The sequence below is a fragment of the Penaeus chinensis genome, chromosome 30, assembly GCF_019202785.1.
Source record: "Penaeus chinensis breed Huanghai No. 1 chromosome 30, ASM1920278v2, whole genome shotgun sequence".
Lineage (NCBI taxonomy): Eukaryota > Metazoa > Arthropoda > Malacostraca > Decapoda > Penaeidae > Penaeus > Penaeus chinensis.
Window position 1 is genome coordinate 27,118,186 of NC_061848.1, and position 25,000 is coordinate 27,143,185.

Genomic DNA, 25,000 nt, shown 5'->3' on the forward strand with positions numbered 1-25,000 from the left:
GACAAAAACACAGACAGACAGAGACAGACAAAAACACAGACAGACAGAGACAGACAAAAACACAGACAGACAGAGACAGACAAAAACACAGACAGACAGAGACAGACAAAAACACAGACAGACAGAGACAGACAAAAACACAGACAGACAGAGACAGACAAAAACACAGACAGACAGAGACAGACAAAAACACAGACAGACAGAGACAGACAAAAACACAGACAGACAGAGACAGACAAAAACACAGACAGACAGAGACAGACAAAAACACAGACAGACAGAGACAGACAAAAACACAGACAGACAGAGACAGACAAAAACACAGACAGACAGAGACAGACAAAAACACAGACAGACAGAGACAGACAAAAACACAGACAGACAGACAAAAACACAGACAGACAGACAAAAACACAGACAGACAGACAAAAACACAGACAGACAGACAAAAACACAGACAGACAGACAAAAACACAGACAGACAGACAAAAACACAGACAGACAGACAAAAACACAGACAGACAGACAAAAACACAGACAGACAGACAAAAACAGACAGACAGACAAAAACAGACAGACAAAAACAGACAGACAGACAAAAACAGACAGACAGACAAAAACAGACAGACAGACAAAAACAGACAGTCAAACACAGGCAAAAACACACAGCCAAAAACAGGCAAAAACACACAGGCAAAAACAGACAGACAAAGAGGCACAAGCAAAGTGTGGAGAAAACAAAGAGGGGGGGAGAGGCGAGGAAGGGGGAGGGAAAGATAAATTGCCTCAAGGAATAATTATGAGAAGTCAATAATGCACCTTTGACTTCTCACCTTAATGTAACAGTATCGTGGCCTTGTATGAAGTAATATAACGTACCCTATAACGTAGTGTAAACTATATACAATGCTAAAAGATGCTCACATAATACATATTGCCCATTAAATCCATAAAGCGTCTACTGGCTTCCCTGAGTGGCTGAAAATTGGGCGAAAAATACTATATAAATATATACTATAAAAAAAAAAAAAGTGAATAATCGGCTCTCTTCTCCTGATAAAACCCTTGTAGATTTCTTTTAGATTGAACTGCCCCTGATGGCTTGGGGTAAAAATAAGGCATTTTCGTTATACTGCTTCTTCCGAATATATATAACGGAAAGGCCGCCGTTCACCCGCTCTACACTCAACTCTGGATCCACTCTGGGTTTTATAATATATTTCCTACGCGTCATCATTTCCAGAATCTCCTATCGACTTTTTTTTTTTTTTTTTGTACTATAACATTCCTAAGTCCAGTCCATGCTGTTAGGATATCACATCTTGAAATGATAACTAACAACAAAAACAAAATAATTCTCAGCTCAAGAGGCTTCCATCAGACAGGCGCCTTCATGACTCAAGGTTAAATTCTTTAAGCACAAACGTATCACACTATCTAGCATCATATCTTCATGCGTTTTCTTTGCTATAAAAATCGTTCCTTCATGAATACAATCAATATCGTCGCCAATGAACGCAAGAAGGAAATCACGGGAAAAAAAATAGAAAAAAAAAAAATAGGGAGGAAAACCTTTCACTTCCGGGAACTTGGCTGCGACTTCAAATGCAAACACAAACTATTGTATTTGTAATTGAGGGAATGGCGGGGTAAGGAGAAAAAGAGAGAGAGAGAGAGAGAAAAAGAGAGAGAGAGAGAGAGAAAAAAAAAGAGAGAGAGAGAAAGAGAGAGAGAGAGAAAAAGAGAGAGAGAGAAAGAGAGAGAGAGAGAAAAAAAGAGAGAGAGAGAGAGAGAAAGAGAGAGAGAGAGAAAGAGAGAGAGAGAGAAAGAGAGAGAGAGAGAAAGAGAGAGAGAGAGAAAGAGAGAGAGAAAGAGAGAGAGAAAGAGAGAGAAAGAGAGAGAAAGAAAGAAAGAAAGAAAGAAAGAAAGAAAGAAAGAAAGAAAGAAAGAAAGAAAGAAAGAAAGAAAGAAAGAAAGAAAGAAAGAAAGAAAGAAAAAGAGAGAGAGAGAGAGAGAGAGAAAGAAAGAAAGAAAGAAAGAAAGAGACAGACACAGAGACAGACACAGAGACAGACACAGAGACAGACACAGAGACAGACACAGAGACAGACACAGAGACAGACACAGAGACAGACACAGAGACAGACACAGAGACAGACACAGAGACAGACACAGAGACAGACACAGAGACAGACACAGAGACAGACACAGAGACAGACACAGAGACAGACACAGAGACAGACACAGAGACAGACACAGAGACAGACACAGAGACAGACACAGAGACAGACACAGAGACAGACACAGAGACAGACACAGAGACAGACACAGAGACAGACACAGAGACAGACACAGAGACAGACACAGAGACAGACACAGAGACAGACACAGAGACAGACACAGAGACAGACACAGAGACAGACACAGAGACAGACACAGAGACAGACACAGAGACAGACACAGAGACAGACACAGAGACAGACACAGAGACAGACACAGAGACAGACACAGAGACAGACACAGAGACAGACACAGAGACAGACACAGAGACAGACACAGAGACAGACACAGAGACAGACACAGAGACAGACACAGAGACAGACACAGAGACAGACACAGAGACAGACACAGAGACAGACACAGAGACAGACACAGAGACAGACACAGAGACAGACACAGAGACAGACACAGAGACAGACACAGAGACAGACACAGAGACAGACACAGAGACAGACACAGAGACAGACACAGAGACAGACACAGAGACAGACACAGAGACAGACACAGAGACAGACACAGAGACAGACACAGAGACAGACACAGAGACAGACACAGAGACAGACACAGAGACAGACACAGAGACAGACACAGAGACAGACACAGAGACAGACACAGAGACAGACACAGAGACAGACACAGAGACAGACACAGAGACAGACACAGAGACAGACACAGAGACAGACACAGAGACAGACACAGAGACAGACACAGAGACAGACACAGAGACAGACACAGAGACAGACACAGAGACAGACACAGAGACAGACACAGAGACAGACACAGAGACAGACACAGAGACAGACACAGAGACAGACACAGAGACAGACACAGAGACAGACACAGAGACAGACACAGAGACAGACACAGAGACAGACACAGAGACAGACACAGAGACAGACACAGAGACAGACACAGAGACAGACACAGAGACAGACACAGAGACAGACACAGAGACAGACACAGAGACAGACACAGAGACAGAGAGAGACAGAGAGAGACAGAGAGACAGAGACAAAGAAAGAGCAAAAAGCCTGAAGCATTGAGGCCGACTGACCGAGAGCATGAAGGAGCGGATGACCAACACGAAGCAGAGCTGCACGATGCCCATGGCTATGCTGGCGATGCCGTCCGGTTGGTTGCCTAAGACGAAGAGGATGAGGCAGCCGTAGATGAAGGCGGCGATGGCGGCGACGGACGTGTTCCAGTACCATACGCAGAGCAGTTGCAATTTTTCCTGCGCGGGGGGGAAAAAAAAAGGCTACTTACCTGTAATTCCTTTCTCTAACGGAATACGAACAAAGTTGGCAGCGTTATTATGGTTGTCATTCTATCGAATCTTTTCCTTTTCTTTTCCCTTACAACCTTGATTTATATTCCACATATTCCAGACCGCGTATAAAATAAAAAGAAGAAACCGTAGGACCAGAGGCCTTACCCTGAGAACAGCGCAGAAGAGCATGATGGCCAGAATGATGTTGACGACTTCGACCAGCGCGCCAAACAAGGCTTCGTTCCTGCCTGGGGAAAGGCTCGTGAGGGAAAGAGGGACATCGACGCGTTTTGGTTTAGAGCAAACGATAGCTTTGCATTTAATGTGGAGGGGTGGGTAGAGGAAACAAAAAGAGGAAGGGGTGGGGTGGGGTGGAGGGAAAGAGGGAGGGGTGGGGTGGAGGGAAAGAGGGAGGGGTGGGGTGGAGGGAAAGAGGGAGGGGTGGGGTGGAGGGAAAGAGGGAGGGGTGGGGTGGAGGGAAAGAGGGAGGGGTGGGGTGGAGGGAAAGAGGGAGGGGTGGGGTGGAGGGAAAGAGGGAGGGGTGGGGTGGAGGGAAAGAGGGAGGGGTGGGGTGGAGGGAAAGAGGGAGGGGTGGGGTGGAGGGAAAGAGGGAGGGGTGGGGTGGAGGGAAAGAGGGAGGGGTGGGGTGGAGGGAAAGAGGGAGGGGTGGGGTGGAGGGAAAGAGGGAGGGGTGGGGTGGAGGGAAAGAGGGAGGGGTGGGGTGGAGGGAAAGAGGGAGGGGTGGGGTGGAGGGAAAGAGGGAGGGGTGGGGTGGAGGGATAGAGGGAGGGGTGGGGTGGAGGGAAAGAGGAAGGGGTGGGGTGGAGGGAAAGAGGGAGGGGTGGGGTGGAGGGATAGAGGGAGGGGTGGGGTGGAGGGAAAGAGGGAGGGGTGGGGTGGAGGGAAAGAGGGAGGGGTGGGGTGGAGGGAAAGAGTGAGGGGTGGTTGGGTGGAGGGACGGAGGGAGGAGTGGGGGGAGGGACGGGTTGGTTCGAGTTGAACCCTAACAGATGCGGTCCCTATTGTGAACTTTTCCCATGTTAAACTCCTACCAGCGCCCCTTTAGCTTCAGTGCCTCGTATTTTAAAAATTATCATCATTTTTTTTTTTTTTTTTAATTCTTTTCACGAACCTCATTCCCTCTACACGCGCATGCCATTCGCCAAGGCTACACAGCCGCAGTTCATTCCTTTAGCCTCCTCCCCCTATTTCTACTTACCATAACAGGTGTTTCTTACAGCGTACACAAGTCTTAGTACGGATACACACTGTAAAGGAAATACAATGAAAAATTAAAAACATCTGGTTTTATCTGTACAATACATATATGTATATCTTGTATAGAGATGGACAGAAGGACATATGGATATACACATTCGTATATACGTAGTATATGCATACATGCACACATGTAAATAAATAATTATTATAAATATGCAAATGTAAATATGTGACTGTGCGCGTGTCCTTAGTCCACCCGCGCCTTTGCCTTACTATCATAACGATAGCGATCGTGAAGGACCCATCGCGCAGGGAGACGTCGCACACGCAGCTGCTGATTGCACAACAATGGCGCGCCATGGCTGCTGCTGCTACTCAGTTCTGGGGAAGAAAACTTCAGATTTAGGCGCCGGGAGTCTGATTACTTTCCATCGAGTACTAGTTTCTGCATTAGTGTAGCTGGTAGTATCCCTGGGGGTTAATCTTTACGGGATGGACGCGCTAAGCTGTTGTAAATTGAAGATGACGTTCTTGTAGACAAATAAAGGAAAAAGAAGGCGCCGCTCACAGTTCACACGGCGCTCGCGAGTTCCAGCTTTATTTTGCCTTTTATTCAGAAAACAATGTTCGTCGGAGGCTCAGCATGACTATAGCTATTAATCATGACGTATCATGGCCCTTTACTTACACTCACGTTAATTAAAACGCCAACTAAAAGAGTGGAAACTTGGTGGAAACCCGTGTTGCCAGCCAATAACGATGAAACTAATATTTCCAACATTTCTATACTGGTATTTCATATATTGATGCGTCTCATATACTGCCAGTCTAAGAAAAGGTTGAAAAAAGGGAGCAATTCATAATGCACATTTTCGTATGTCACATTTTCACTTATCTATACATATCTTACTTTCCTTTGACACTATCAAGATTGCCAAGCACCGTATTGGAAGTATTTCAGCATGTGACTTCCTGGAATCGGCTACGTTTTCTAGTCTCTTCCGAAAGGCATTACTGCCACGATGAGCAAGACAAAATCCTGCATTAAAACAGATTTAACACTGAAAGAATAAGCCGAAATAATTAAGCAGTAAATCCGATGATTGGGGAAACATTCCTGGGCTCTTCCCCGACCTACCTATTTCCGACGCGTGCCCCAGCGGTGCCCCGAACGCCACACTGGACGGCGGAGGCGGCCACGGCAGCGTCCGGCCGAATCCGCACTTCCGAACGACCGGTTTGGCAGTTCCCTGTGTCTCATTTCGTTTTCGCCTTTGAGAAGCTGTATAAGGACGAATTACTTTATTCACTTTAAGGACGTATTATCTACGCCTTGTGGAGTAGATAATACCTCCAGTCTATCTAGTCAAAACAGTATGATATTTTATCCTGTATCAGCCTCTGTCTACTTCCAACGAAATGATAGTTCGACCATCAGGACGTAAATACTCTTAGATCAACTACCATAAACTTCTTTCAAGATAATTCAGTACCAGCGATGCAAATATTTTGTTGATTTTGGTTATTAGGAATTACCACAATCTTTATTTCGTCGTCATCATCATGGTATACCGTGTGATTTACGTATCTGCTAAAATTGGGAAGTTACTCTTCAGAAGCATAAATAAAACTATTATTATTACATGTTCGTTTGCATCAGCGTTAATGGCAGTGGTGAATTCCATCGAGTAGAGAGAATAATGAAAACGTTTTACTATCAGATTTTATTAAGGTAAGTCGTCCGTATGAGAGTCTGGGCGGGAGGACCTCCCCGCGCGCGCACGGCGAGGGAGTCGTCGAGGGGGACCTTCTCTTACGCTGTGTGAGTGAGACAGATATATATATATATATATATATATATATATATATATATATATGTGTGTGTGTGTGTGTGTGTGTGTGTGTGTGTGTGTGTGTGTGTGTGTGTGTGTGTGTATATACATATATATACATATGTGTGTATTTATATATGTGTGTGTATATATATGTATATATGTATATATATATATATATATATATATATATATACGTGTATGTATGTATGTATACAGAGCTCCCTCTATCTCTCTGTATTAAACTTATTCAACTGAAATATCCGCAATACACAACTGGTTTCTCTCTTCGTCTAATGTTCTATTTACCTAGTTTTTTTGTTTTTTTGTTTTTGTTTTTCTACATCAGTTTTTGGAATGTATTATGTATTAATAGTTTATACTCACTGATCTAATTATAGCTTTGTTGCATGTAATAATTTTGTGTTATTTTCAGATCTTACACTAAAAGGCTGAATATGATTCACATTAACTCAAAGGGTTTTTTATCTCTCTAAATAACTTTTAGGTCTTCAGGAGGAATAATCATACCTATTAAATGGATACCTTGATTAAGTCTAGAATATTGTTACTGTGTGTAATTTCCATTCTTGTGTTTTTTTTATAACATTAGTTAATCTATAAGCAGAATGCAGTTTCGCATTGTCTTTTGCCATTGATAATACTCTGCACTGTATTACCATAATTAAAAGTTCCTAAGATTCATATTTCAGTATTCACTATGTTCTCATGGATTTATTATTACCCGCTTTTTATCGTTGAAAATGTTTTTTTTTTGTTTTTTCTCCTGAAACGTCTAGTTTTCACTTTATATATATATATGTGTGTGTGTGTGTGTGTGTGTGTGTGTGTGTGTGTACACACACACACACATATATATATATATATACATATATATATATATATATATATATATATATATATATGATATATGTATATATGATATATATATATATTTGATATATGTATATATGATATATATATACATATATATGTATGTATGTATGAATATATGCACCACCAGTGTACGGTATATCTTTATTTCTGAATATAATAACATTAGTAAAATTAATATATAGAGAAAAATGTGCAACACATTCCCCCAAGCCCCGTCCCTTTCCTTTAAACAATCGATATCGATGTTGACATCAATCTACAGGAGTAAGTGTTATCATCGAGTAGCTGTTATCATGTTGCCAACGACGTTTCCTGCGCGTGACTCAATCTTGACCTGCCTGAGGCCCTTTCTATCGCCTCCGGAAACATGACGTCACTTTGCTCCCTCTGCGCCTACTCCGTCGATCAAAACAAAGGGGCTTCCACGGCCGCCAGAAAAGGGGTCCGTCGTCTCTTGCCTCATATCAGTTTCGTTCTCACCGCCGTCAGGTAGTTTGGCTGGCGGTTGCACAAGCCTTATTGCATTCGGGAGTTCTTGGCTTTTGTCACAAAAGGAGAAAGGGAACTGATCCTTCGAAAAACCTCTTTGCTAAACGGAAATTGGTTCACGCTTCCCGCCTGTGGTTGAATAAGCAGATTCCAGAGTAACGTAATACTTTTTCCATTCTCCGCTGTAAACTCATCAAATTTAGTTTCATTTGCATTTGTTGTGGACATAATCAAAGACTAGACCGATCAATTTCAGAGAAGGATATTAGTTGTGATTGTGTTACCTCTATCGCGGAAGAATAGGTAAATCTAATATGTAATTAGGAAATACTAGGTTTATGTTGGTTACACGTTCTACTTCCCCTTTATTAATACTTGGCCTTATGACACAAGCAAAATACTTCCATTTACTTCTTTACTGGTAAAAGATTAGATAATTAGATAGGCCTTTCTGAATCGGCCTTGATTGATATTTTCGAAGCAAAGGAAAACGGCAAGGAATTCCTATAATAACGGTATAAAAATACTCGCTTCTAATTATGCTGCAAAAAATATACCTCCATCTAGCAATATACTTATTAAAAAACATCACAAAATATAATTTCTTGGATTTCATTGTCCTAGTAAAGTTGACAATATTACCAGAAAGCTGCGTGAGACTTGGGCAAATGATGACAATGTGACCATAGGATGCCTGGCAGCGAGAGAGAAAAGGAAACTGACAATTCAGCAGCAGTGCCATTGTTAGAAGTTTGGCAGGAAGGCAACGCTAAAGAGACATAGCACTTCTTGCCCTCCACTTCTGCCCTGGAGTGCTTCTGCAGTAAACAAAGACAAGGGAAGACAGAGCTAAATAGGCCTAACCTTTACAAAAAGAACATCCCGAGAAAAATACTTTCTGTAGTTTTCTATACAGCGTGGCGATGCAGGAAAGGGAAAAGACTTAGTGACTGAATGAATTTGAAACAAATGATGTAAATATTTTTTGGAGACATCACTTCGTAGAGTAAGAAGGGACACTGATGATGGAAGTATCGGTGATGAGAAATTACCAGCATGTAAATCTTAGAGAGGTAAAGATGTTAAAATGGGTGTGTGAGACAGATTCGAAGTAAAAGGATGAAAACAACTGAGAACCGAATCCCAACCAGAGAACCCGAAGTATTGTTGGGAAGAGAGAGTGAATGGTAGATCAAAAGCTGAAGGGAGAGAGAAATGGCGAGGACATCGGGCAAAGGGGTGGCAGCCTGGAGACAAGAAAGGGGAGGGGGGGAGGGGGCGAAAAGAAGACTAAAAAGGAGGTTTTGCTTTTGCTGTAAACTGACAGAGAACAATATGACGGAAATTAACATGACAGAAAAAAGTAGCATTTCACACGATTTGTTTCGATTTATAACTTGTAGAAAAGTAATGTTTGTAATACGACAACGATCGATGAAGTATAAGAAGGAACAAGCAGCTCTAAAGATGAGTATACCACTGGTTAGATAATTAACACCATGTACCGCATTAGGATCCCCCTTGTTTGGAGAGAGCCATTGCCTACAAGGCAGTTTATCAACAAAAATAAGCGGAAAAATACAAAGGAATTACCAGGAAGCACTGTAATGAGAGCAACTGTGTATTAAAACAGAGAAAATCATATGAGCGAGAGTAGTAAACGAGACGGTGGAATCGGGCCGAAACTTTCCGTGCTTTTTACCTGTGAGACATATTCGTGATGCCCAGTACACTACGGACCTTAAAGACATGCAGTGAAATACTATCCTCGTTAAGCAATAAATTCAAATCAAAGGCTGTTCTTTCCCTTCACGCAAATCTAAAGTATTGTTAAAGGTGGCACTGGTCATTCACCCCCATACGAAAGGATATGTTGACGGGCATGACATGAGGACGAATCAGTGACAGTGACAGCTAGCTACTTTACTCCAGAGAGAGAGAGGATGGGAGGATAGATAGAGAGAGAAAGAAAGATAGAGAAAGAAAGAAAGTAAGTACGAAAGAGAGAGAGATGAGATAGAGAGAGAGAAAGTAAGAAAGAGGGGAAAAGTGATAGATAGATAGAGAGAAAGAGTAAGAGAGAGGGGAGGGGGTAAGAGAGAGAATAAGAGAGGGGGAGGGGGTAAGACAGAGAGAGAGAGAGAGAGAGAGAGAGAGAGAGAGAGAGAGAGAGAGAGAGTAAGAGAGAGGGGGAGGGGTAAGAGAGAGAAAGAGAGGGGGCAAGGGGGTAAGAGAGAGGGGGGGAGTTAAGAGAGAGAGATAGATAGTTGGGGAGAGAGAGATGGGGAAATAGGGAGGGCAGTGGACGAGAAAAGAGAAGTCTAGAAGAGAGGGATCCAGGAATATTATTTTTCATTATCGCCGTTTACAAATCTCTACCAGTTGTAAAATTATCCGTAAATTTTAAGAATTATTTTTGCAAAATACCGAGAGAACGAAAAATAAATAAGCTTGTTTTTTCCTCATCAATTGTTTGGGTGACGTTTATAGAGAGCGGGAAGCTTGAAAAGGTTTCTCTAATCTTACACTTTGGCCTGTTGTTTTTCACCAGTTATGTAAATGTAATCAGGGACAGTTAAATGAACTATGTTATTTACTTTGAACGAATGAAATGCATAAATGTAAATAATGATAAACACATGTCGACTCTTTACTACAATAGGGAAAGGAATGCGATGGAAAACAATAACTTGCGCACTGAAATTGCTTCTATTTACCCTTCGATAAGTTTATAATTTCTAAAAGTAATGTATGATAAATTTAAGCTTCAAAAATTATATTTATTAAAAAATATAATGCCATTAAACCCACATTGACTCATCCGCCGCCTCCTCCGATAAACAAAAGAGCATCGGATCCTTCGCCTCGCACCGCCCCTAAAGGATCGAGTTCCCGTAATGCGGCCGTTCTCTGGCGCTGCTCCGACCGCTTGTGTCGCTTATACTGCCTGGGAGCTGCTGGCTGACGAAATCCCGGTTTCGTGAAAAATCTTGCTCTGCGGTCCCTTCCCTCCACGCAAACATGGCAGACGAAGAAGCGGTGAGTGCACAGAGGCGGGCGGCGCGAGGGGCGGCCAGGCAGAGGCCGGGAAGCGAGGAAATGCGAGGGAAGGAGAGTCGGAGGCAACATCTGGCTGTCTCCATGCTGGTCACCGAGGAAGCTTTTGCCTTTGGGTTTGTTTTCCCGGCCCTCGCGGGGCAGGCGGGCGGCGGGGCGAGGCTCGCTGCAGGCGCTCGTCCTGCTCTGTTGGCCGAGAAGGGTTTTCCTTCGACCGGCCAAAGATACCGAAACCTAGAAAACTCGTTCCTTCGAAAGTTGCTTTGGTGCTCGGGTCGGGGCGCCGTCGCCGGGCTTTGGGCGTCGTGGCTCGACGAAGGCTCCTATGCGATCGGATTGTGGATGTGGTGATCGAGTGGTGTCCGTTTAAATAAAGCCCAGCGAGAGTTGCGGAAAAACCTTTGAAAGGAGGAAGAGACAAGAACTGACAGTGAGAAGTTGTCAAGCTGAAGTTCTGAAGTCACTATGTTTTGTGTCCCGGAAGGAAGGCGGCAGATGATGCGAGAAATTTCTTGCTTTGAGATCAATATGCGCATGGCTATTTGTTTACGAAGGGCCTGTCTCTCTTGAGTCCTCCCTCCTCAGCCAGCGGCCTTAGGCTTTTCGTGGGATCCTCTGGCGCACCACACTTCTGCTGCTGAACCCTGCCAGGTGTCTGTTTCCCTTGTTTGTTGCAGAGATGTACACCAAGAGCACAGCACCTTCATAAGAGTGCCAATTATTGATCATAACTGTGGCCCACCCGTGCTAACGCAGGTTACGCGGAGGCACTGAGAAGCGAGGTGCGGCTCAACGAGGTTAATGTTACTGAGAGTGACCCACAAAGAGAGAGGAAGAGGATACTGCCATCCTGTAGTGGATAAGAAATCGTTATAATCAACAGAGGTACAGCTGCTCCGGCCTCATATTTGCTGCAAAATAAAGAAAATAACTACTACATATCACTGCTCAGAGACTAACAATTGTATCATTAAAACACTGGTGCAACCCTGCAATTCAGTCCCCAGGAAAGGGTGCGAGAAACCCCGCATTCACAAACCATAATATTAAACTGCTCGGACAAGCCCCTCACCTGGGGTCTTCTGCTGGTATGCTTGGTGCATCCTGCTCCCTGCAGTTGGTACACCTAGTGCTGGCTTAATTTGGATATACAGCCAGATTCATAATAATTTTTTCAGGAAATATAGTGTCAAACCCGACTTGGAATGTCAACTGTCATTTACAACTGTCAGATTCACAATTGCTCTCAAAACCTTTCATTTTATTGGAAAGTTCAAGGTTACGAATGTGAGCAAATGCCATATTTCATTATTAATCAATCAGAAGGAGTTACATAAGATATATATATATATGATAGATTTCATATCTATCTGCATAACAGCCAGTGTGGTCTACAAGCCCTATTTTGCAGGGATTTTTATGAAGCCAGCATTTGTAGCCAAGAGCGAAGCGCCTCCAGAGACAAAGGCTCAAACCCAGGCTATCGTGCAAACCCAAAAGTCCAAACCTTAACTTTCCTACCTTGTGTTTATTCCCTAGACTTTGTCCCCACTTACAGAAGACGCAGCATGAAGAACTCGGGCTGTGTGAGGCTGTTGCGGACTTAGTCAGTGAGCAGTGATATGCAGTGGATATTTTCTTCATTTAGATGCACATTTAAGGCCACAGTAGCTGTTCCTAAATTTTTTTACTCTATTTCTTATTCTTTATAAGATGGCAGTGTCCACTTCCCTCTGTCTTTGTGTGTTGTTCTCAGTAACATTATCCATGAAGCTTTGTTGTCATTTTGCCAGAGTGCAAAAACCAGAGGAGTCATGGTGAGCCCTAGGGGTAGCATAATTATCCTTGACACCCTTGAGGCCAAACCTCCACTTTATGTAGAATGCCTTCTAAAGCTAATGTCTGGTTTTGTGTGTTCTACAAGGTCCCACATTTTTCTCAATTTTCATGTGATCCTCTATTTCAAAAATTTATTAGTTGTAGCTTTAACTTTACTCTTGATGCAAGAAACACTTGGCCTAGTTGCGGACAGAAGTCGTTACGGCTAATTGAAACCAAATTATCTACCAGTCAGCCACCGGCATACTTAACCAAGTGCTGACAAGTATGGCATGTACATGCCATGCCTACTGTGAGTTTATTTTATTGTTTTTACACAGAGATGGCTACACTTGTACAAAGTTACCAATGAGCTGATTACGAGTACTGCCAGTCTCGCCCGTTCACCCTTTTCCTTGATTTACAAAAATGTTTTAGGTTCTCTCATTTTGCTGTTGCTAACGTTTATAACATTATAGAAATTATAATATCTATAATAAAAATAACACTATCGATTTTCATAGCATTAGTAATAAATACGTTTTTTCCACCAATTCAAGGAAAGGTAAAACAAGGTAAGGTCACAAGGTCAAATAATTGACTTTGCGGCTAAGCGCTAGCAGAGCTATCTATGAGCAGACATATTTCACACAAAAAAAAAAAAAAATAAGCATGACATTTTATAGAGGGAAATGGACACTGCCATCTTATAGAGCATAAGAAATGAAATAATAAATGGAACAGGTACAGCTGCAGTGACCTCCAGTTCAATGCGAAATTACTAAAATATCCGCTACATGTCCCCACTCAGAGGCAAAGTCCACAACACCCTCACACAGCCAAAGTTCTTAATGTCATATTTTCTGCTATTTGGTACGAAGTGCTAATAAAGGGAGGTACAGGGGGCTTGTCCCCCTGTCTTGGGAATAAATAGAAGGTTATGCTTGGAATTTTGGGTTCACATGATAGCCTGGTTTGGGGACTTTGTCTCGGGAGGGTTGCATCGCTCTTAGGTTTCATGTCATGTGGAGGTAGGGTCTTCCTAGTTCATGTATCTGTTGAGGACAATTGATGTAGGAATATACTCCTTCCAGTCATAGGAAAGAAAAAAAATGGTAATTCACCATGGAATCATGAATATTCTGATTCACCAAGTCTTTTGAGAAAAAAATCTTCAAGGTGGGAAAATGCAATGGAGAGAGAGTGTTGTGTTGAATATTTTGTTAAAAAAATATGTTAACAAGTACTAACCCAGTGCTGCCAGGGATAGCATGTACATTTATGCCATGCCCAGTGTGAGCTTAGTTTATTGTTTGTTTTTACACGCATTTAGATCTACAGCTGCAGAGTGACCAAAAAAAACAGTCCTTTAGTGATTATTTACCCTTTTCCTTCTTTCTTTCTTTCTTTCTTTCTTTTTTTCTTTCTTTCTTTCTTTCTTTCTTTCTTTCTTTCTTTCCTTCCTTCCTTCCTTCCTTCCTTCCTTCCTTCCTTCCTTCCTTCCTTCCTTCCTTCCTTCCTTCCTTCCTTCCTTCCTTCCTTCCTTCCTTCCTTCCTTCCTCCCTCCCTCCCTCCCTCCCTCCCTCCCTCCCTCCCTCCCTTCCTCCCTCCTCCTCCTTATTATTGTTAGGAATAAAGATAACACTATCAATATTAAAATCACAGGAGGGGGGGGGGTCTTTAAAAAAAAGGAAAGGAATATCAGATGACATCACGTAGGGGTACTAATTGATTCTCTGGTGGCTTATGGAGCTTCTGTGTGTAAAACACATTTTGCAAAAAAAAAAAAAAATTACATGTTTCTGATGGGAGTGGTTAAGTATCAGCTGACTTTAAAAAAAAAAAAAAAAAATTCATAAATAGATAAATAAAAAGAGTCAAAGAAAGGAGCCTTAGCAAATCAGAGTACTCCAGAGTCTGCAACGAATTTTCAGGTTTTTCTCTCCTGAGACTAGACACACTATAGGTCAACGCAATCTCATTGCTGAAACTGTAAAATAGAATTGTAGATTTTTTCTGCTCCTCCTCCAATTTTTAGGATCTTAGATATTGAGATTTAGTGTATCTCCTCAGTTGATACTTAAGAATGGTTTAAGATAACAATAATAGCTGCTTGATTTGTCTTCAGATCTTTGATCCAAGTTTGAAGAAAAAGAAAAAGAAGAAGACCGGTTTCAACTTAGATGCAGCATTAGCAGATGGCAGTGGCACAGCCGTTACAGAGCCAGCACCAGCTGGCCCTGAAAATGAGGTCTCTGAGGCCCCTAAGGAAGACACACCAGATATGGATGGTAAGCTTGTTGCAGGTGAATGGTATAAAAATGCATCAGTGCTTCACAGCTGAATTCGTGAATTTTTTCCCTTCACCATTACAGGCAAGATATTACTCACTGCCTATTTCTTACACTGCAGATATGGAGATGTTTGGAAAGAAGAAAGGCAAGAAAAAGAAGTCGAAGCCTTTCAGCATGGATGACATGAACGACGCTCTCCCCGAGACCAAGGAAGGAGCCGCCCCAGAAAGCGAGGAGAAGGACCCCGCCCTGGCGGAAATGGACGAGTTCGACCTTGACATCAACTTCAGCAAAGCCAAGAAAAAGAAAAGCAAAAAGAAGAAGGACCTGGATGTCCTCATCGCCGAGCAGGAGGACGCCTCCATGGACGGAGATGATAAGGATTTTGGTGAGTCTCGTAGTTTGTGCCGTGGGAGTTGCTCAGAAATCTTTGGATTCGCCTTCCTAGACCAGGTGATTACATGAGAATACAGTTCAACAACAACAAAAAGCTTGATAAAGGTAGATCATGTTGCTTACACATTTAGTAGCTTCGGTCCCTATTATCATATGTAAATTGACTAGAGTATTGAAGTCAGTAAATCTTTTGAAAACAATTTTAGTTGGTAATTGCTTAATATATAGGTAGAATATATGAATTTGCAAGTATTCTTAACAAAATACATAAAAGTGTCAGATGTTAGATCTGCAGAATTGTAGTGTTGACATTATGCTCACAAAGCAGAGTTGTTTTAGGGTGTCAGATATCCCTTGACATACTTCAGAGGGGGAAGTACGATTTTCACACATCAGATTCATGAGGCAGACACATGATTGAATTTATCTTGCAATACCTAGTTAAACTGTAGTTTTGAGTATTGGTTACCTTCTTGTATAATTGATGGCAATCTTTCTGGTCAAATCTCCACACTAATAAATTACATACTGTAAAACTATCAATCTCCTCCTGGTCAGCTCCATTTCATCGGAACAGACGTTGGGAGACGTCTCTCGCCCGCTTACGCATTGGCCACACCCGTCTAACACACTTCCTATCTGATGTCACAATCCGATCCATCCCTATGTAATGTCCCTCTTTCAGTGCCACATATTTATTCTATTATGCCCACGTTTTGAAGCAGCCCGTACCTCTACTTTCTCCCACCTATCCTCCCTTCACCGACTTCCCAACTTGTCAGACATCCTTACAGAATCTCTCACTTTCTGCTTCGCCAACCTTTTTCCTTCCTCAAACGCATATACATACATCACCTTACCCGACCTTAACCCATTCATTCGTCAATTCCTTTGCCCAACTTTGACAACTAATCACTAACTCAACCACCTTTCACTACCATTTACTAAAGTGCTACATGACCTTAGATGTCTAGCACAATTATTTTGCTTTTAACCATTAACCATTAACCATTTGAGTATTGGTTATATCATGTGTAATGGAAGCATAGGTAAAACATGTGAAAACAACAAATAAGACCATGTCAATAGAATTTGCATCCGTTTTTCATTTGCTGAGGATATTTGAAATATATGCTTTTTGTGGAAATTTTAAATGTTGCTTTATTTGATTTCAAACACAACTTTCAGACATCAGTCTGAATGTGGCAAATCTTTCTTTACATTCTCTTCAAACTTAAAGCTACTGGGCATAAAAACAAGGATTTCAGTAATCACAGATGATAATAGACAATATTATACAACAAATCAATGATGAATTGATAATAAAAATGATAATCATTATCTTCTTAACATAAGAACATTAAATATGACATTCATATTCATGATAATCAAGATAAATGATATAAACCTATAGGCTCCATATGACCCTGAAGTATAAACAATATAAACCTGTCTCTGCTGTTCTAAAGTCAGGATAAAAGAATGTCAACAGTGGTTCAAACTGGCTAAAGGTTCATAATTTTACAATACAAACCAGGTCTAAAAGAAGTCCTTAACTTGTGCTTTGTCAATAGACCAAAAATGATAGTCTCATGAGTCACAGTAGAAGTCTTTATAAGTAGAGTATGCAATGAAATTAATGTCCCTGAAGATGACCTGCTAAATGAAGTATTATCTTGTCAGCTTTTTTGTTCGTTGCACTTGTGTGTGTTTCACAGATTATAATGACCTGAATAGTCTTCAGGATTACAGCTTAGGATACCCTCTGGCACCTGGAGCAGTAGTCAGGGTTCCAATACTAAGTGCAATTTACGTAAATTCTCTCCTCATTCTGTAGGAATCATAAAGTCTACCAATAAGTTTATACTAATGTGATCATAATTAATCAAAATTGGAAGTATTTGGCAATACAAGCCTCTGACAGTAAGATTGTCCTCTCCTTACAAATTTGTGCACTGGCTGGGTCTGATTATCCCCACTAAAACTTCTAGTCCCCATAAATAGTGTGTGCCACTAAATGGAAAATCTTTGGGAAGCATCTTGCCGTACCCTTTTTGAGGGACAATTACCACACCGCTGGTAACTTTGGGAACCATTTACTTAACATTTTTAGTATTTGTATTTGTAATTTTTCTTTTCTTTTTCTTTTCTTTTCTTTTTTCTTTTTCTTTTCTTTTCTTTTCTTTTCTTTTCTTTTCTTTTCTTTTTTTTCTTTTCTCATCTCTTTTTTCTTTTCTTTTCTTTTCTTTTCTTTTCTTTTCTTTTCTTTTCTTTTCTTTACTTTTCTTTTCGTTCTTTCCTCTCGTATATATGATTATAAGTATTACTGGTAAGCTTTATTTTGCCAGTCAAAATAACATCAGTAACACCTTTATTTCTCTAGTATATTTTTCATATTTGAATTCATTATATTGAATATCAAAGTAACAAATATTTTCAGATGATTACATTTATTACATTTATATTTATTTGTCTCTAACATGGGAATTATTGTAGAGATTTTCTAGAGTTTGTTGATTTAAGCAGGAATGAAAAGTGATGTCTCGTGCTTGTTTGTGTAATGATCTTTCGGAGTCCGGTTACTTGAAAATATCCACATTGCTTTACAAAAGGGGCAAGTCTTTTGTAGATTGGCATTCTTTTGGAAGAATTATATGAATAGTTATTAGTGGAATAATTTTTCCAAGCATGAAGGGTGTATACTTGAATGGGATTTTTATCAATTATTGGTACTTGGGGTTCGATTGGTACAACATATCAAACAACAGACGTAGCACTTCACCATTACTACATTATAACCACAATCGGAATTCGCCCAACAATCCCCACCTCATCTCTGTCCAGGCCTGCCATAACTCGGCAGGTATTCACATCATGAGATTTCCTCTCGGCAGAGATCCTACCTGGATGCCATTGCATTATGTACTTTGATATTCCCGGAAATAAAATGCCAGTGACTCAAATTTTCTTCACAGTTGGAAATAAACTGACAGTGGTACTTGCTCAATAACTGCAGATATAATTTCATGTTATTATATCTAATCTGACCTTATGAACCTCCACTAAGAGAGTATGCTTGGGATACAAGTGCAATCTTTTAGATATTACAAATATTTAATTAATTCTGCATTAACCTCTTGTTAGGTTTTTTATAGTATAGTAAAGTTATCTTCACCTAGTTAAGAATTTGGACCTTTATCAGTATTGCTGAATAATGAAATAATTCTCTCATTTACTCATGTATTTGTAAAGTGTTACATATAGATATATATTTATAAGTTCTAATCTGTATTTTTAAGCTGCTAGTTACTGAGCATTGGGAAGGTTTGTCACTTAACCTAAGTACACTTTTTCTTTGCATATAGTTGAAAATGGGTGATTTATTTTGATTTTTGTTGATGTTGTTGGTGGTAAACAGAATTTATGATTTATATTGTTGGCAAATTAGAGAGATGGGAGACATACTGACTCAGTTTTCTAAATTTTTCTATCATTTGTATAACTGATTCTGTTGCTGCAGAATTTCATGTTCTCAATAATTCATACCCTGAGATTAATGATACAAAATGTTTTACTCTTGCTCTCAGAGGAGTCTGTAGTATGTGAAGAAACAAGAGGTAAGTAGTGTGTGAATGGATGGCCTAATGCATGGACAAGGAAGGGGTGCAAGCAAGGGTGTGTTGTGTGGAGTTCTCTCATTAATAGGAAATAAGGAGATGATATAAGGATATGCAATAGTTCACCTGACACTTTAAGATATATTGCACCAAAATGAGAAAACCTGTTTCACAAATAATTTGTGTTTAATATCTGCACAAGGTCTCTGTAGTTGGAATTTAAACAGTGAATAATACTATTTATAAAGATATATCTTTCTTTCTCTGGCCCACTTCCCCTCTTTTTGCTCTCTTTATCCCTCCCCTCCCCCCTCCTGCATTCTCTCTTACTCCCTACTCCTCTCCCACTTCTTCCATTCTTAGTTTCATGTTACAAAATTGATTACAATGTTTCAGAAACAGGGGACGGATGGTCTGGCTCTGAGAGGGACTATACTTACGATGAGCTCCTGGAACGTGCTTTTAATCAGCTCCGAGAAAAGAACCCAGAAATGGCAACCGGAGAGAAGAAGAAATTCGTCATGAAGCCACCGCAGGTAAGAAAGTGTTTAATGTCCTCAGATTTTAGGTACTATTTTGCCTTTGACATTCAGAATACTATTATGCAATGTGTTATTGTAGCAGCATGAAATTATTTTTAAGCTAAGCCATATTAACTACATCGATCATGTAGATAGATGAGAGATACAATATTTATGTTAAACCTTAAATCCCACAGGTTGTAAGAATTGGATCTAAGAAAACTGCATTTGCCAACTTCTCAGAAATTTGCCGCTTACTACATAGAATGCCAAAGCATTTACTTCAGTTCTTACTGGCTGAGTTAGGTACCTCTGGAAGTATTGATGGTAAGTTAATCATAGTTTGTTTCTCGCACAGAAAATTGCTAAATTGCGTCGGCTTGTAGTGAAGTCTCTGTTCTAATATTTATATTGGTTAAACCTTCAGTGAAGTTGAATGGCAATGGTGCAAATGCACTTGGTAATGTTTTATCAGGGTCTTAGGAAAGGCTTTTATAGATCAGGGACGCACTTTGTGCAGACAATTTCTGTTTCATTATCTGTTACTCAGATTAAATACTTTTTTCATTCAGTGTTTCCAATTTTCATTAGTGTTGTTTAACCATTATGAATTGGTTCCAGATTAAACTTCTCGTAATTATGCTACACACTTAGAAACTTATAGAGTTGATGAAAACTTTATACTTGAATTGAGCTCTATCGTCTTGAGACGAAAACAAAAACCCATTTTATATTTTTATACACAACAGAATTGTTATATCTCCCATTATGCTTAATTTACATTGTTGGTGTGCTGTTGAGGTTAGATTAAACAGTTTGTCATAGATATTTACATGGAGATTATCATACATTTTTAGGGCTTAACTGTCCAAGTGTAAGCTGTGGTTTGAATGACAGGGAATATAACAAATAAGCATTGTGCAGGGATGGCATAGATATGTGTCATGTCCACCATGATTTTAGTTTATTTGGTGTGTTTACACCTAGGTGGCTCTGCAAGTTGTTACTCACCAAGGAGTCAATTACTAGTCCTCTCTATTTCATGTATTTACCCTTTTACTTGGTTCTCAGAAAAAATTGTTTTAATTGCTCTTAGTGTTTAAATAACACTATAATGGTCATAGTGTCAATATGTATAATCACCATACTGATATTAACCCGTTGGATCTGGTTATGTTGCCTCAGGCATGCTGGAATAGCAACTCTCCTGAGTAGTTAAGTGGCTAGTAGGTCCAGCCTACACAAAAACTTGTATGCAGTATAAAGACTAGCTTTGTAGTGTTCTTTTGCATTATTGCCAATCTCCAAGCTCTTAATTGACATTTGATATGCTATATCAAGATGGCATTGACTATTCTCCTTGCACAGATTCTATATCATCTCTCAAAGTAGTCTACATCTTTGTGCTACAATAACAAGAAGTAACATTTTCTTGTTTGTGTCATTTTAAAATGTTTTAGTATTCATTGGGGACTGAACAGGAGTAGGATCCTGAGCATGAAAATAGTGTCCTTCCTGGAGACGGCACTCCTCTGGCCATAGCTGATGGATGGTTCATTGCACACCCATTTAACAGTGGAAACAATACACAATCCCCTTCCTAAATGCCCATGGAGTCTAATCTTCCTCCAAGAGCTTTATTCACCCATGACAAGTCACATCAACCAGATCCAATGGGTTAATAGCATAAAAAAGAAGGGAATTTGAGATCATATAGAGCCTACTAGTTGGGCACCTTGATGGCTGAGCACTTCTGAAGCCATCTGGGGAATGTGAAAAACTGTCATAAGAGATTGATTAACACATTGGATGCAGGTTCATGTACTGTCCATTACTTTGAGAATTTTGTTGAACAGACGGGTCCACAAGGCCCAACCACTAAGGAGGTAAGAAGGATGCCTTGCCTTACCCTGCCGGATGTCCATATTCATTGATATTCTCTCTCTCTCTCTCTCTCTCTCTCTCTCTCTCTCTCTCTCTCTCTCTCTCTCTCTCTCTCTCTCTCTCTCTCTCTCTCTCTCTCTCCCTCCCTCCCTCCCCCTCTCCCTTGCCCTCTCCCTCCCTCCCCCCTTTCCCTTGCCCTCTCCCTCCCTCCCCCCTTTCCCTTGCCCTCTCCCTCCCTCCCCCCTTTCCCTTGCCCTCTCCCTTGCCCTCTCCCTCCCTTCCCCCTTTCCCTTGCCCTCTCCCTTGCCCTCTCCCTCCCTCCCCCCTTTCCCTTGCCCTCTCCCTCCCTCTCCCCCTCTCCCTTGCCCTCTCCCTCCCTCCCCCCCTCTCCCTTGCCCTCTCCCTCCCTCCCTCCCTCTCTCTCCTCTCCTCTCACTCCCTCTCTCACTCTCCTCTCCTCTCACTCCCTCTCTCACTCTCCTCTCCTCTCACTCCCTCTCTCACTCTCCTCTCCTCTCACTCCCTCTCTCACTCTCCTCTCCTCTCACTCCCTCTCTCACTCTCCTCTCCTCTCACTCCCTCTCTCACTCTCCTCTCCTCTCACTCCCCTCTCCTCTCACTCCCTCTCTCACTCTCCTCTCCTCTCACTCCCCTCTCTCTCTCCTCTCACTCCCCTCTCTCTCTCCTCTCACTCCCCTCTCTCTCTCCTCTCACTCCCCTCTCTCTCTCTCCTCTCACTCCCCTCTCTCTCTCTCCTCTCACTCCCTCCCTCTCCTCTCACTCCCTCCCACTCCTCTCACTCCCTCCCTCTCCTCTCACTCCCTCCCTCTCCTCTCACTCCCTCCCTCTCCTCTCTCTCCCTCCCTCTCCTCTCGCTCCCTCCCTCCCTCTCCTCCCCCTCCCTCCCTCCCTCTCCTCTCACTCCCTCCCTCCCTCTCCTCTCTCTCACTCCCTCCCTCTCCTCTCACTCCCTCCCTCTCCTCTCCTCTCCCTCCCTCCCTCTCCTCTCCCTCCCTCCCTCTCCTCTCCTCTCCTCTCCTCTCCTCTCCCTCCCTCCTTCACTCCCTCCCTCCCTCTCCTCTCACTCCCTCTCCTCTCACTCCCTCCCTCTCCTCTCACTCCCCTCCCTCCCTCCCTCCCTCTCCTCTCACCCCCTCCCTCTCCTTTCACTCCCTCCCTCCCTCCCTCTCCTCTCACCCTCCCTCTCCTCTCACTCCCTCCCTCTCCTCTCACTCCCTCCCTCTCCTCTCACTCCCTCCCTCTCCTCTCACTCCCTCCCTCCCTCCCTCCCTCTCCTCTCACTCCCTCCCCTCTCTCACCCTCCCTCCCTCTCCCTCCCTCTCTCACCCTCCCTCCCTCTCCCTCCCCTCTCTCACCCTCCCTCCCTCCCTCCCCCTCCCTCTCTCACCCTCCCTCCCTCTCTCACCCTCCCTCCCTCCCTCCCTCCCCCTCCCTCTCTCACCCTCCCTCCCTCCCTCCCCCTCCCTCTCCCTCCCTCTCTCACCCTCCCTCCCTCCCCCTCCCTTTCTCTCCCTCCTTCCCACAGACACACACTCTCTCTCCCTCTCCCTCTCCCCCTCCCTCTCCCTCTCCCTCTCCCTCTCCCCCCCCCCCTCCCCCCCCCCCCCTCTCTCTCTCTCTCTCTCTCTCTCTCTCTCTCTCTCTCTCTCTCTCTCTCTCTCTCTCTCTCTCTCTCTCTCTCTCTCTCTCTCTCACCATCCATGACTTGAGAAAATACACTGCTTGCTCATTTTATGACTGTCTCTGTTTTATAACAACTATTTTGACAGTTTTATTGTATTTTGTGCAAGTTAATACAATTTTTTATTCTCTCTCTCTTTTCAGGAAATAATCAGTTGATCATCAAAGGCAGATTCCAGCAAAAACAAATTGAAAATGTTCTTAGGCGGTAAGTTAACTGATTCCCATGCCTATGAATTGTGATTATATATTTACAAAAATGTACTGCACTACAAAGTTGCAAGTATCAACTATGATTTGCTCATAACATTGTTTTATTCCACTGACCATAGATATATCAAGGAATACGTTACCTGCCATACTTGCCGCTCCCCGGACACAATCCTCCAGAAAGATGCTCGACTTTATTTCCTGCAGTGTGAGCAGTGTAACTCCCGATGCTCTGTTGCACCCATCAAGTCTGGTTTCCAGGTTGGTCTGATTACAAACTTTAATGCAGGGAAAGCTGTCATTGTCTTAATATATTCAATGATACATTTATATAATTTTCTTCAGTGTGCTGCTGAACATTTAGCTCAGGTTATTTCTCTTTATTCAGTTTCTAATGAGCATCTCTTTCTCCACAGGCCGTGGCCAACAAGCAACAGAGACAGGCCATCAGAGCCAGCAAGAATTAGCATCCAAATATATATATATATATATACGGTTAACAACTTTCTTTCTTGTTCTCCACTTTTCTTCTTTCTCTGGTGATGTTTTTTATAGTTTTTGACCTTATTTTTTAAAAATGCTGTTACAACATAAAGGTTATATTTTAAACCGTACACAAAGTAAACTATTACTAGTTTTCAAAATATTCTATACAAGTATCCTAGTATTGACCTTACCATGGATTCTTAGATCAAAGAGGAAGAGCAAGTGGCATGGCTTCCTCTTGCTGTCTCTTGTGTGTTGTTTTGGAGGTGTACTATCAATAATAAGATTTTTTCATAGGTACTTGTTATACCCATTGACTCTGAAAGATCTTACCAGCTTAACAGTTATCACAGGAATAAAATTTGCCTGGGTAGAACGGAATTTGATTGCCCTTTTTCCGATGTTGTACCATTATAGTTTGTTTGCTTTGGGATTTCCTGTTTTATTGATGTACTTTTTCCCAGATAACATTGTAACTCAAAAGGGTTTTGGGGCTAACATGCTGTACATCAACTTCTCACGTGAATCTGTCATGTTGACAACAGAATCAGATAAAAACTAAAACATCTAAAACCACCTTGTGATGAAAAATATTTCTCGTTTGTGATTTGGAAGCATGCATTTAGGGTTTAAGTTTCTTAAACACACTCTTATTTGTGTTTTTGCCAGCAGAAGTAGATCGAATTTGTGCTATGTGACGCATAAATGATACAGGACAAGAGTCCCACTGCTTTAATGCAAAACCTGTTAATTGTGCCTATTTAACTGGAAATGTACTCTGATGCATCCCAACTACCGCTAGACCATGAAAACCATAAGTATTCAATGTATTTGTAGTTAATTTAATCTCGTTTCTGTGTAATCGTTCTAAACAGTCCTAAAGTGTCATGTCCTTAAAAAAAATATTGACAGGCTGGTACTATTTTTAAAAATTTCTTCAGACATAGATTACCAAATGATTATTGTCAACTGTCAACCTGTCATCAGCTATCACCAACTTGTCAAGTGCATCTTCTCCTTGATGATA

The 25,000-nt window shown here is 41.7% G+C and overlaps 2 protein-coding genes across 3 annotated transcripts in view; one reads left to right on the plus strand and one right to left on the minus strand.

Annotated features, from left to right (window-relative positions):
- LOC125041295 overlaps nucleotides 1-7,869 on the minus strand; it is a 12,711-nt gene extending 4,842 nt beyond the window's left edge. The window contains exons 1-7 of the mRNA XM_047636131.1: nucleotides 7,805-7,869; nucleotides 6,265-6,362; nucleotides 5,910-6,053; nucleotides 5,045-5,152; nucleotides 4,770-4,818; nucleotides 3,716-3,794; nucleotides 3,335-3,514 (exon numbers count right to left, since the gene is read on the minus strand). Coding sequence (XP_047492087.1) covers nucleotides 3,335-3,514; nucleotides 3,716-3,794; nucleotides 4,770-4,818; nucleotides 5,045-5,152; nucleotides 5,910-6,053; nucleotides 6,265-6,362; nucleotides 7,805-7,869 — 723 coding nt within the window. The remainder of the gene's footprint in view (nucleotides 1-3,334; nucleotides 3,515-3,715; nucleotides 3,795-4,769; nucleotides 4,819-5,044; nucleotides 5,153-5,909; nucleotides 6,054-6,264; nucleotides 6,363-7,804) is intronic.
- Nucleotides 7,870-10,870: 3,001 nt separating this feature from the next.
- The window catches only part of LOC125041348 (eukaryotic translation initiation factor 2 subunit 2-like), a 14,263-nt gene continuing 133 nt past the window's right edge, over nucleotides 10,871-25,000 (plus strand). Inside the window, exons 1-8 of one of the 2 annotated variants that reach the window (XM_047636221.1) lie at nucleotides 10,871-11,028; nucleotides 14,993-15,155; nucleotides 15,277-15,546; nucleotides 19,568-19,707; nucleotides 19,890-20,019; nucleotides 23,422-23,485; nucleotides 23,610-23,748; nucleotides 23,904-25,000. The exon at nucleotides 23,904-25,000 is cut by the window's right edge and continues 133 nt beyond it. In XM_047636221.1, coding sequence (XP_047492177.1) covers nucleotides 11,011-11,028; nucleotides 14,993-15,155; nucleotides 15,277-15,546; nucleotides 19,568-19,707; nucleotides 19,890-20,019; nucleotides 23,422-23,485; nucleotides 23,610-23,748; nucleotides 23,904-23,954 — 975 coding nt within the window. In that variant the 5' untranslated portion in view covers nucleotides 10,871-11,010 and the 3' untranslated portion in view covers nucleotides 23,955-25,000. The remainder of the gene's footprint in view (nucleotides 11,029-14,992; nucleotides 15,156-15,276; nucleotides 15,547-19,567; nucleotides 19,708-19,889; nucleotides 20,020-23,421; nucleotides 23,486-23,609; nucleotides 23,749-23,903) is intronic. The other variant, XM_047636222.1, reaches the window with a different exon arrangement.